The sequence below is a fragment of the Thermobia domestica genome, chromosome 5, assembly GCF_964235325.1.
Source record: "Thermobia domestica chromosome 5, izTheDome1.hap1.1, whole genome shotgun sequence".
Classification (NCBI taxonomy): Eukaryota; Metazoa; Arthropoda; class Insecta; order Zygentoma; family Lepismatidae; genus Thermobia; species Thermobia domestica.
In genome coordinates this window covers 280,251,149-280,265,013 of record NC_137458.1, presented here as the reverse complement: position 1 = coordinate 280,265,013, position 13,865 = coordinate 280,251,149, and the positions used below count along the sequence as shown (strand labels likewise).

The window sequence follows — 13,865 nt, the reverse complement described above, 5'->3', positions numbered from 1 at the left end:
GGACCAAGTGGACGGACCAAGTGGACTGCCCATCTACAAGATGTCGAGGAGTGTAGAGGAACTATGGACTGACTTGCTTCAGGGAACAATACGACGATTCTACGGAGTCACTTTCAACCAGCATCAACGCATGAATCCGTACTTTAGAGAGAAATACAACTTACTGATATGCAACACGTATAACGCTGGTACAATCAAACTTGTTGTCTCATTGAACTGATATTTTTATGATTATAATAAAGTTGTATGATCTTGTAACCCTTAAAAGTTTTATTTCATTTCTTCTGAGTGCTGCACTTTTTTCGTCAGTAAGTGTATAATCTTGAAAGTATATCAATACACTGATTTAATGAGAGCATGTTTCTTTAAATATAAAACATGCAGTAATGCTTATATGTGAAGAGTAAATATTGTTATAGTACTAGCTGCAGTACTCGACGCTGTCTACGAAGAATAGGAATATAATTGAAAGACATATTTGAACCTTCTTCCCGCCCCCCTTTAGGACGTATAAGAAATGAATGGCAAAAGACTACTGCGCTAAATATATTGAAAATTTCATATCAAGCGATGTACTCGTTATTCTTTGTGGAAATTTAAACATCCTTCTCCCTCTTAGGATGCGCATTTCACATCACAGTGTAGTGATAAAAGACCCAAATCCAAGTAACTGATAATGATTTTCAAAAACTGATTTTTAAAGGTTCGGTTGTTTTGATCATTTTATGAATACAAAATGTAAATAGAAACTAACATATTATGTACTGAGAAAAATCCGTTCTCTGGACAGCTGCATATTGTACAAATATACGAAATCCATATGTTTACTACGGAAATCTGTACGGAACATGTTATCCATATACACACTATATACGTGCTGCCATTTTCCCACTTAGATGTTAATCATCCTGCTGCAGGGTGTCTGACCTCTAAAAGTCTTCACTACATTACATACGTATACGTATGTTATACACGTCAGCTGTATGTTATACACGTCAATCTGTATGTGAAATCCTTACCGCCTATAATAGTTCTTACTTTCATACGGAAAGTACGTTACCGCCTATGTATGGGTCTTTCTTTCATACGGAAAGTACGTTACCGCCTATGTATGGTTCTTTCTTTCATACGGAAAGTACGTTACCGCCTATGTATGGTTCTTTCTTTCATACGGAAAGTACGTTACCGCCTATTTATGGTTCTTTCTTTCATACAGAAAGTACGTTACCGCCTATATATGGTTCTTTCTTTCATACGGAAAGTACGTTACCGCCTATGTATGGTTCTTTCTTTCATACAGAAAGTACGTTACCGCCTATGTATGGTTCTTTATTTCATACGGAAAGTACGTTACCGCCTATGTATGGTTCTTTCTTTCATACGGAAAGTACGTTACCGCCTATGCATGGTTCTTTCATACGGAAAGTACGTTACCGCCGATGCATGGTTCTTTCTTTCATACGGAAAGTACGTTACCGCCTATGCATGGTTCTTTCTTTCATACGGAAAGTACGGTACCGCCTATGCATGGTTCTTTCTTTCATACGGAAAGTACGTTACCGCCTATGTATGGTTCTTTCTTTCATACGGAAAGTACGTTACCGTCTATGTATGGTTCTTTCTTTCATACGGAAAGTACGTGTAGATGAAACACTTATACGGAAAGTGTTATAAAACATACATTTTCAATTATACATTTAGTGCAGGATGTTACATATAGTCGTATATTAAGTCCAAAACCTACTGGATTTGCACATGTAACATACGTTTTTACGTTCGGCATTTACGTTTTTTTCCCTCAGTGAAAGCTGCACCTTCCAGGCTCAGAAGTGGAATTTTCGAAATTGCTCGAACACGTTTTCAACTTATTTTCAATAAAGAGTTTAAATATACTTTAGAAATAAATAAATTTTAGGAAAAAAGACCAGTTGAAAAAAAAAACTAATCATACGAAGCAGAACTGAAAGTATTTTCTTCACAATGTCCTTTAGTTAAACGAACAACAATAAAAAAAAAAAAAATAAAATCATAACTCTATTTACTGTTGAAAGTCTAATATTATTTTATCTTGGCAGATTGTTCTGTTCCATTTGAACTGCTTTGCGAGAAATTTGATTACTCTGCTCAGGTCAAATCAGTAACGTGATTATCCAACCTGACTGTGTTCAGAAGGGAAGTAAATTTCCTTTGTTCCCAGACGGACAGCAACCACAACTCCTAATTCTGCTCATATTGATTAGGACTAACAGGATGTTTTAGAGAAAGGGAGGACTCCGCATAACAACTTCCTTAATCCAGTAGTCGAGTTCCCCTCCGTGATCTAGAGGATATCATTTATAACAATCTTTGAGTGAATTTAGTAATATATATACACACACATTGAGAAACATATTTGTATAATGAAATTACGGACTAAATCAACTTTTCTTAACAGCTGTAAAACTTTTGAGAAACCTATAAGCGGCCACTTGGGGACTGCCAAATGGATCAAATGTTTCCATCAGTATAAAGGACTAGCTACTTTACTATTTTCACTGAGAGTCGAGGGAATCATACCTGCTTTTTCCTTGAATAATGCCACCACAGCACATCGTGCAAAGAAGTTGGTTTTGTTTGTGTGCAAACTATATAGCCACAATGAAATATATATATTGTAACTGTAACTTGTAATGAATTTCAGTTATATAGAATGCTGAACATACATACATTCAACAGTAAGAAATATAAATCGAGAAAACCATAATTAAACAATAGCAATAATGTGTATAGGAAACTAGAAAATAAGTAAAAAGAACAAGAACATATCAAGGCAAAGACCATGAAGGAAAAAAGAAAAAAACACAAGGAACAACAGATTCTAATAACACGTAAATAATATATAAAAACTAATTGTCACGAACCAAACTTCTTCTTGCAGAAAAAAATTAGATAAGAAAATTTACAGTAGGAAAATCTAATCTAGCTCTTTACCTGGTGATATGGTTCTTAATATAGAGGCTACATTACTCCTTTTGCACTGCCATACTTATTCTCTGAATTAGGAAGGTGCTTGCTCTATCATCACCGGATAAACGAGTGATGCATTTACCTACTTCCTTTTATAAAATTGAGGCCTTTTTTGCCCTACGTTCCACTGGATTCAATGGCAACGGTTACAAATTGGTACTTCTCTTTTAGATTACTGTATTTTCTTCTTTTGCCTGTTTCTTTTCCATTGGCTCCATTGCCCGCTTGGCATGAGGAGAAAAGAAGGTTGGAAGCATGTAAAATCTAAATATATAAAAAATAAAAGTGACTATGTTTGTAACTTAATAACTCTTGATCCACCCGACCGATCTCTATCAAATTTTCAACATAGATCAGGTTCAGGCATGGAATGTTTCATATAATTTCACTTTCGCAGTACCACTTAGGAGAAGGGAAAATATATAAAAAAATGATCGAAAATGACCGACATTAGTGTCGAATCTATAGTTTTTGGGGTCGTTCAGACGAACTCTGCGACGCTTCCGATGCCGTTGAAATCCAAATACAGCCTCCATTAGTACTCCTAAGGGAGATGGTGACATGAAAAAAAACTTGAAAATTACTTATATTAGTGCCGATTCAAAGTTTTGGGAGTCCCTAAGTTGAATTGTATCAGTTTTGGTGCCTTTTAAGTCCACAATGGAAACGCATTTTTTCCGTGCGAAGAACGGGCAAAGTAAATAAAATAGAACAAAATTAAATTTCAATTGTACCATATTATCAGCGTTTAACGAAACAAAATTGTCCCAAATCATCAGTCGATATATCCCACTGAGATAAACATAATGAAATGGATGAGGGTGAATACTCATGTGTAGTTTTCGAGAAAATCGAAAAAGAGAACGATTTTCGTGTAAACTTAAAAAAATATCGATCAGCCAAACTTCGCTGTATTGTAAAGAGGGCATCTATTAAAACGAAACTGGTACTGAACTATACATTAATCAAGGTTTTCATTACGACAATAACAACAGGACAGTATAAGACAGTGGTCCTCAACTTTTTCGGACCCAGCGCCCCCTTGAGTGAATGCGATTGTCCTGACATCTTAAAACAATCCACTCATACACAAGGCTGAATGAAAGACTTGGCTGAAGCAGTGTAAGGACCAGAAAAATGCCTCAATTATTATCACTATCTTACAAGAAAAATCCGTCTTGAAGAATTAATATAAAAAAAAAATCAAATTTTTTGATAATTTGTAAAATGTGTAATGGCTTTCGTCTGATAATAAAAACCTCCCCCTGCAATCATTTATTTTTGTTCCAGCGCTCCCTTAGGAAATGAAAACGCCCCTGAGGGGCGTTAAGACTCATGTTGAGAACCACTGGTACAGGCTATGGTTGATAATATATATACATATACATACACACACACACACACACACACACACACACACACACATATATATATATATATATATATATATATATATATATATATATATATATATATATATATATATATATATGGGGTCTATATATATATATATATATTTAACCTAGCCCAAAATTGAACTTAACTCTGAAATTTTAATATTTATGTAACTGGAATATCGTCCAAAGATAAGAGAGATATTAATCAATAGAAGACATCGACGTGAAGTAAATTGTGTGTGCAAGGGCGAATCCAGATGCGCAGTCTGCGAAAAAAAAAAAAAAAAAAAAGAGAGAGGGAGAGAAACGAATTTTTGATGCCGTTAAAAAGTACTACGAACCTGGTGCAGTTGATAGTTTTTATTGTACTAGAAGAGATTCTTATTTATTTATTTATTTCCTGAATATGAAGAAAATAATTTACGCCATTGAGTAACTGAGTGTATAAATTGTTGATTAATTTATCTTAACTCATAAAAGCCCCCGGATCAAAAATTCACCAACAATAGGTCGAAAACTATTTTCTAAAATAAATCAAAACATAAAACAAGAAAAGATAAGGTCATATATGGGTGTTACAGTGGGAAATATACTCCTAACAATGGCGCTCATACTTCTGCTACACATTGAAACAATATATATATAAAATCCAGAAAAGCTCAAGCGAACATGGGATTACAACAATCAATTTCAACTGTTGGATGTGTGACGTAGGAGCATGGGTTTTGTGATGGGGAGACGGCCTGTGAAGAATTGTGAGAAATAGGTGGAGCAAAAAGAAGGCAATGGATCTAGGTAGAGGAATGGATGTAAAAAGAAGAGTTTGCAATGTATTTATAATCATAAATCCACGAGCAACGTGTTCATAAAACTATAAACTATGCCTACCAATGTTCTTGTTTCCTCGGCACTACTGGATTCTAACAAACCCAAATTTGATCTTTACTCCTTGTTCTCTCTGTGTGGTTTATTAAAAATGAGAGCACCCAACGGTGACATTTTAGAGCATTCAGTTCGAAATGCCTGCATGAAAAAAAAAGCAAAAAAGCATCTGACTGGAAAATAAATATAGAACAGAATAAAACATTGAAAAATATGTGTATGGAGTGTATGATAGCTTTAGATGTAAGGAAGAAGAAAGAAAACAGAGAATGAAGTCCTTCAATATGTATTTGTATAGAAGAATGTTGAATATTAGATTGGTGGATACGATATCGAATGAAAGGGGTGATTCTGTAGATGGGTAACTAAAAATCAAACATAATGGTTGTTCGTACACATGGTAATACGGGACGGAATAATTATAACATTACGGTATAGGGTATGGAGAGAATGATACAAGAAAAAATCCCCAAAATAAAACGGGGATCGTAATATACGTACCATATAGACTAATACAAGTAAAAGAAAACTACAAATAAATGAGAATCTGACTCAAAATAGTGCAGTATGCATGTCTGCGACAAACCAATAGAGTTGATGACCCAGGAAAGATATTGTTATGGTATTCTTATTTATCATATTACAATCTTGTGGCTGGAAAGAATTCCTACTTTATTTTTACTGGTCTGAAAATTGTTAGACGGAGGAAACATGTAAGGTTGTCTTGCGATTAGGAATTAGATTTCTGAGCTTTCAGCATCTACGGCCATGTTAGACCATGAGGAATAACGTCCGAGGAGAGCAAGAAAGAATTGGGGAAGGAAGGAAGCGGCCTGGGACCTATATGTTAGGTACCATTTCGGCATTTGCCTTGAGTGAATGAGGAAAACCCAATATAACTTCACTCAGGGTGGCATGCCTAAAAAAAAGCTTTTACACTTTTTTGGTCACCGGGAAACGAACCCGCGACCGGTTTATGGCTCCTGTAGAGTGAGTTTATTGCAGCAACGGTTTCCTTGGGTATAGAATTTTCATAATACAAACACAATAGCAAACCTAATTTGCTGTTTTGTGTGTCCTTCCTGACCAATCGACTAAATAACGTGCTTTCCGTGCCCGAGTTACGGATTCGATTTCTGTTAGGAGTCTATTCTTGCTTCGGATACAAACTCGAGTAGATTTCGGATTGTACTTTAAGCAATAGATCCCGTCTCGTTTAGCCTCGACTTTGGAAGAAGACAATACTGATTAACCCGTGTGTTTTACAACAAGAATTTTTTGTGAGTTATTGTAATATTAGCTAAACAAATATCAATAACATTCTGTATATTGCAATAAGTAAGATATATATATATATATATATATATATATATATATATATATATATATATATATATATATATATATATATATATATATATATATATATATATATATATATGATTTAGTAACGTTATTACCGGTCTTTGTACAGTCAGCGATAAAAGTTCTTACCGTTTGATGAAATTAGTTTCGTAAAGAACTTCTAATGGAAAAACAATTTCAATACAGTTTTCAGTAAATTAAAAAAATCTAATTTTCTGTTTTAAGTTTCTAGCCTTGAAACTCGGTGAAACGGTGTACGGTCCACCGTTATTTCCAAAATAAACTTTACCATAGGAAAGAACTTTTGTCGCTGACTGTACAGACCATCTTTCGACGTAAAATTAACAGTTCATGATCATGTGGACTATATGTGAATTACCACAATAATTAGCTTAAAATAAAAGTGATTTTTGTTAACCATATCGTTTCTGTCTGCTGAAACACCCTGTATACACACTTCCATCGAAGAAAAATGTACTATCCAAAGGCTAACCAATTCGCCAAAAGATTTGAAATCTAAATCAACATAAAAGCTAAACTTACGTTAATGAAATGTATTAAGGGTAGATTCTACAAGTATTAAACCATACAACCTCTAAAAGGGAAAAAAAATCGATTCAAGGACTTCTATTCTCAAATCTTGCTGGGAACTTTCTTCCTCTATTTGGTGCTCTAGTTAAGCCAACTACCTGAGATCATCTTGAGGATAGTTTTGGGTTCGAGGTCTTCTTCTTCTTTTACTTTCTTTCCCTCCTTTCTTCCTCCGTTGATTAGATTTCAAGAGGGAAAGAAAGAAAGAAGAAAATTAGTTCCAGGTCACAGGATATTTAGCAACAAACTTTTGTGTTACGGATGCCAAATGCGTTTCGTATTAGGAATTACATTCAACACAATTAGAAAGTTCCGTAATAGCATTACTTCAAAAAAATACAAGTAAAATTAATTAGAATGAACTTACATTTAATGATAGTGCAGATATATTTAAACCTTCGCTTCAAGCTTTTTGTCATGGGGTATTCATCATCATCGTAGCTATTCTGCCATTATTGGCAGGTCATTTGAGGCAAATGAGAAGCTTCCATACTCCACGGTCTTTCACTAACATTTTCGTCATAATGTACGGTTTTTCTATTTTGACATTGTCAATTAATTGTAGCCTTTTTCGCCCCATTGCTCTCTTTTCCGTCACCATACCCTCTAGCACGTCCCCCATGATATAGTTTCTTCTTAGCCAATGTCACAACTAATTTATCTTCCCCTTCTTAATAATATCCTCTATCCTCTAAAATATACTCTAAACGTTGTCAAGTGTATTTCAGAGCAAACATATCTCCTTGAAAATCAGAAAAGTTACCCATTTTATTCTACCACTACCTGCCCAGTTTATTGCACACTGTAATTCTACTGCAGCTGACGTAGTATGGAGTTTGCCCTAACACACCACCACCAACAATCCGAAACTGTGGTCGCCGTCTGACCGTTGCTAACCCAGACATCTGACATGTTTATGTTTGGGCTACAAATAGTTCAAATCCGCTACTTTTGGAACACAATCTCTCTACTTTTTAATCGTCAGATCTGGCAATACTGATTGTCGTTGGAGGAGCGTTGAAGTTTGTATGTATCATGTGGTTTGTGTTTCGCCTCAAACTGTAGATCTATGTCCCATACAGCCTTGGTACCGTAAATGAATGCTAAACCTCAACAAACATTTTTTTTAAAAAATATAGGAGTTTTCGAGAATATTATACGATTGAAACTCTACACCCCTGTAGGCAAAAATTTGTGAATTTTAAACAGAAAAACTAATAAATAATGACATATTTTAGATAATTAATGCCTTATTGGTTTATAGAATAGACAAGATGGAATAGAAACAAAATCCTTAGAGCCGATTGAGAGCCTTTATGGGCTGAGTATCTGAAATTATTATTGTTCTGATTACTATTAAGCGTATATCTTGTGACTTTATTTCTCATATTTCTGTTTGTTTTTTTCTGTTTTTCAGTCTCCATCTTTCAAATTCTCCCGGAAGGCCTCTTCGTCTTATTCGCTCAAATTGGAACCCCCGAAGCAGAAGGTGAAAGCAAAACGGAAGCCATTGTCCACCCCCGCCTCCCCCTCCCGTTCACGCGAGCCCCAATGTACCTGCATGACTGCCGAGCAATATGCCCGCCTTCGTGCACAGGATCCCCGTTACAGAGGTGAGTCACAGATATAATGTAATATTACCACCTTTAGTATAATAATAGATGTATATATATATTTAAGGCATATTTTTAAGATCTTAATCATAAGTTTCTCCAACTGAAAGAAATCAACGTTTTATAGAACAAGTCTATTTTTTAATTTACCATTGAATTATAATATATTGCTCAAAGATAAATTTACGTTTCCAGCATTTGTACGCTTTACACGTCGATCACTTATGATAATCACGCCATTATATACTTCAGGTGACTCACATATTATCGCTTATTATATGTGATATAAACGACGCATTGACACTCTGACACAATTAATACGATATACAAATTATTTCACTACACAGCGTCTTATTATTATTCAGTACATTGAAGGTTCTTAATTTACAATTTCTCATTATTACTTTCTGTATTTGAAATATTTCATTTATTATACTTTATTATTTTTCTCTCCTCATCATTTATTATTTTTGTCTCCTTACCATTTATTACTTTTAACTCCTTACCATTTATTATTTTTATCTTCTTACCTCATTACCATTTATTATTTTATTTTCTCGCCATTTATTATATCTCATTACCATTTATTATTATTAACTCCTTATCATTTATTATTATTTTCTTCTTACCATTTATTATTTTTAACTCTTTACCATTTATTATTTTTATCTTCTTACCATTTATCTCATTGTATTCGTCTCCTTATCTCCTCGTCGCATATTTCGTCTGGATTTTTATTCACCGTTTTTGTGTGCTATTTATTGCCTTTGATACTATTCATCTATTAGGTTTCTACCTTCTATATTTCTGATCATATTTGGGAATTCGTTAATTACACTTCCTTATCTTATTCCATTCATCAAAGTTTGTTATACTTATTTGTATTTTTGTAAATGATTTGTTACATTTCCTGATTAGTCTTTGTATTTGACAAAATGTGATTTATAAGCCTTGCTTACTACTTTTGGTATTTAAGGAATTAAATTAATTACAACTTCTTACGACTCATTGTGTTTGAAATTTTGACTTTTCCTATTACTGATCATATTTGGAAGGTACTTTTTATAACACTTTCCTGTTTTACATTGTTTTCGGATGTTTCACCTACTATAACGTTTTATTTTCAGAATTGTCATTAATAATGTTTCTTCATTACTCACTGTATTTGAAATTTTATATAGATATTAGATTTTCTTATTACTGATTATTTTTGTAAAGTTTCATTCATTACACTTTGGTACTAGCCTACTCATTGTATTGTGAGATCTCATCTATTACGACATTCTCTGATAGCTGATTAAGCTTCATTCTTTAGACTTCCTTATTACTCACAATATTTGAAATGTTCCATGTAATTACAATATATTTTTATTGATTATTTTTTTGGAAACTCTCATTCTTTAGACTTCCTTATTACTCATAATATTTGAAATGTTTCATGTAATTACAATATATTTATATTGTTTATTTTTTTGGGGGAAACTCTCATTCTTTAGACTTTCTTATTACTTACTACATTCGGAATTTTCTAATATTATGTATTACTCATAATTTTTGAAAAGTTTAACTTACTACAGTTCCGTATTATTTATTGTATGTGTGATTTTTTTTTGTATTGCAGTCTTGTCGTATTACTGAATCCTGTTTGAGAAGTCCCAGTTGTTACGCTCTATTATTAATTATTACTTGAAATGTCTTATTTATTACATTGTCTTATTACTGATTATTTTTGGAAGTTATTATTATTTAGGTTTTCTTACTAATTATAGTATTGAGCTGTTCCATTTATTACAAGATTTTCTTATTGCTGATTATTTATTGAAAAGTTTCATTTTTAGGCTTGCTTATTACCCATTATATTTGGGATGTTTCATTTATAACAATACTTTCTTAATAATTTCGGGAAGCCAAATTCTTCGAACTGTCTTCTTACTTACTATATTTGGGTTGTTTCATATTCACGTTTTTTTTATTAATAACTATTTTTGGAAAGTTTATATCATAAAACTTGTGTATTCTGATACTACTGATTTTATATCGAATATTTGATTCATTAAATTTTCTTAATATTCATGCAATTCTTTCTCATTTGGAATTTTTCATTTAGAATTCTTTCTTAGTACTCATTGTATTTTATATGTGCTATTTATTGATTTTACTCTAATTACACACATAATGACAACACTTACTATACAATTCACACAAAGAGCCGAGCATTGTTTGTATTTCATTATTGATACGAAATTCTCCTGTATATAGCTGAATCAAGTAACATTAGAAATACAGTCTAATTATGCCTATTATTATGCCCTACGAGATAAAGAGTAATGAATGAAAGTGGATATTATGATAAGTTAAATGAAGGTTAAAAAAGCAAATTACACACTCTGAGAAAATCCATGAACACACTTTCACAAAATGAAAATAAAATATTTCAGTTTAACGTACCACGTTATGCCTATTTAGGCTAAGGGAGATGATGATTAAAACAAGTGAATGATGATGGAAGAATTGGTGGAATGAGAAAGTGGGAGGAAATTGGAGTAACCCCAAAAAGCTCACGGACACGAACTTATCCATTACAAACTTACTTGACCGGGAAATGAATCAGGGACCTCACGCACCAGAGATAACATATATATATATAAAAGTGTCTCTACAATGTTTAGTTCGGAACTGGCTATCTTGATTGGTTTCCAATGTGGCATTGCATTGGTTGCTAGCAAGCATAAGTTATGCAACTTGGCATGTCACAAATGCAATTTTGGTTGTCCGACCACTTTATCACGTAGTTTCGTTCTCCACTCCGAAAATAAAAAATATTGCAAGAGCTTCTGACATTCCATTAGAAATCAATGAGTTTTATTTATAAAATGAAAGCCATAAACAATCATTTTGGGCCTGCTGTTACATCGTGTCAATGTGTGTTCGAAATGGAAACTTTGCGGATAGCGTTTTTAACCTTATTTCCTCGAATTTTAACGTCCTCAATATATTAATTTGGCTTTTCTATGCATAAATACTTGTTCCACATATGCTCCTACATAAAATGTATCTTTAGCTTCTAAAACATTATTTTAGTAATGATAATTTTATAGGATCAAATTCAATTATAGCATTTTCAGAATAATTATTGCTATCACTGTTAAGCGCTTTTAATAGAACATTTTGTGTTGAATATTATGTAGTAGCACAACAAATAATTAATTGGATAATATGAAATGAAATCTTTGAGTTTTACGTTCCACGGTTATGCCGGCTAGGCCAAAGGAGACGGTGACGATGAGAAATGGATGCAATGTTGGAATGAATAAAATAGGATGAAACAGAAGAATCCCGGGGAAAACACACGAACACGGTGTTTGTCCACCACAAAGTACACTTGGCGCGAGCTGGAATCTAACAAGGGACCCCACGCAACAGATGTGAAAGCTCTACCACTGAATCACCATGACCCTCTTTTCCTATCGAATGACCGATATTCTCTGATTCATGATTTTTGTGGACGTTATTTTACTTCTTATCTCTTCAGAATACAGTAATAAAATGATTTTTCGAGTTCCAATGGGGACAACAAAAGTGAAACGTATGTTATATCATCGTTGAAATTGAAATTCTTTTGAAAAAATCTAAAATTTCTCAGGAAAAAACTGCGGAAAAACTTCGAGTTTCCCCACAAAATGTAGTTTTTTTGAAATCGATCCCTTGCATCTTTAGTCAAGCATCATTAGTACTAGTAAATAAGTATGGTATTTATATTTATGATTGTTAAACTAACAGAAAAATAATGTTCCTACTTTTAACTGAGATTTGATTATCCCTGTAGTAGGGGTATACATCAAAGAATGGAGAAAATTAGAGTGTTATCTTCGTGGAATATCTTGTATGAAATAAAGTGTAATGAAGTAACTCGAAGAAAACGTTTTAGTCCAAGACAAAGAAATATGAAACCTAGAGCTGATGTTACAACGTTGCTCTCGTGTACTGAACAAATTAATTAGCGAGGAATAATACTGGATTTTTTTTCAAGTATTATATTCTTACACAAGTCTAGATAATAGGTATAAATAATCCTTAATTCCTATCAAGTATGATTTTCTTACACAAAGCAAGATAACAGATACAGATAATCCTTTATATCAAGTGTGATATTCTTACATAAGGCTAGATGAAAGGTATAAATAATCCTTGATTCCTATCAAGAATGAAATCCTTACACAAAGCAAGATAACAGATACAGATAATCCTTGATATCAAGTATTATATTCTTACACAAGTCTAGATAATAGGTATAAATAATCCTTGATTCCTATCAAGCATGAGTTTCTTACACAAAGCAAGATAACAGATACAGATAATTCTTGATATCAAGTGTGATATTCTTACATAAGGCTATATAACAGATATAAATAATCCTTGATTCCTATCAAAAATGAAATCCTTACACAAAGCAAGATAACATATATAGATAATACTTGATATCAAGTGTGATATTGTAACACTAGGCTTGATCATATGTATAAGCAATCCTTGATTCCTATCAAGTATGACGTTCTTACACAAAACAAGATTACAAATTTAGATAAGCCTTGATATCAAGTGTAATATTCTTACATAAGACAAGATTTTATATATGTTTTATATCTAATAATTTAAAAATGTAATTTAATTCAAGTTAATGAAAATAAACATTCGATGGCATACAAAAACCGAAATTAAGTCTCGAAATAGTGTTCAACTAGTCTTAAAACAGATCTGATCGTTGTTTGTAGAAAATATTTTCTTTTCTTCTTCTTCTTTAAAAAAAATAAAAAGAAGCATGAAATTCTTTCCATGCACACCTAATAAAATAAACTATTTTGAAATAGCTAATTACTTCATACAGCAGTATCGTTATCATTACGCGGTACGTTATCATACACCAACAGTGCAAAAGCTTTACGGTATTTTTTTTCAAAGCAGTTAAAATAAGGATTATTGGTCACTTTCAAATTAGTAGAGACATTATAAA

General features: G+C 32.9%; 1 protein-coding gene across 1 annotated transcript in view; it reads left to right on the top strand.

Moving 5' to 3' along the window:
* The window catches only part of sif (guanine nucleotide exchange factor still life), a 1,225,751-nt gene that overhangs the window by 520,974 nt on the left and 690,912 nt on the right, over positions 1-13,865 (top strand). Inside the window, exon 5 of the mRNA XM_081760149.1 lies at positions 8,659-8,854. Within this exon, the coding sequence (XP_081616275.1) occupies positions 8,659-8,854 (196 nt within the window). The remainder of the gene's footprint in view (positions 1-8,658; positions 8,855-13,865) is intronic.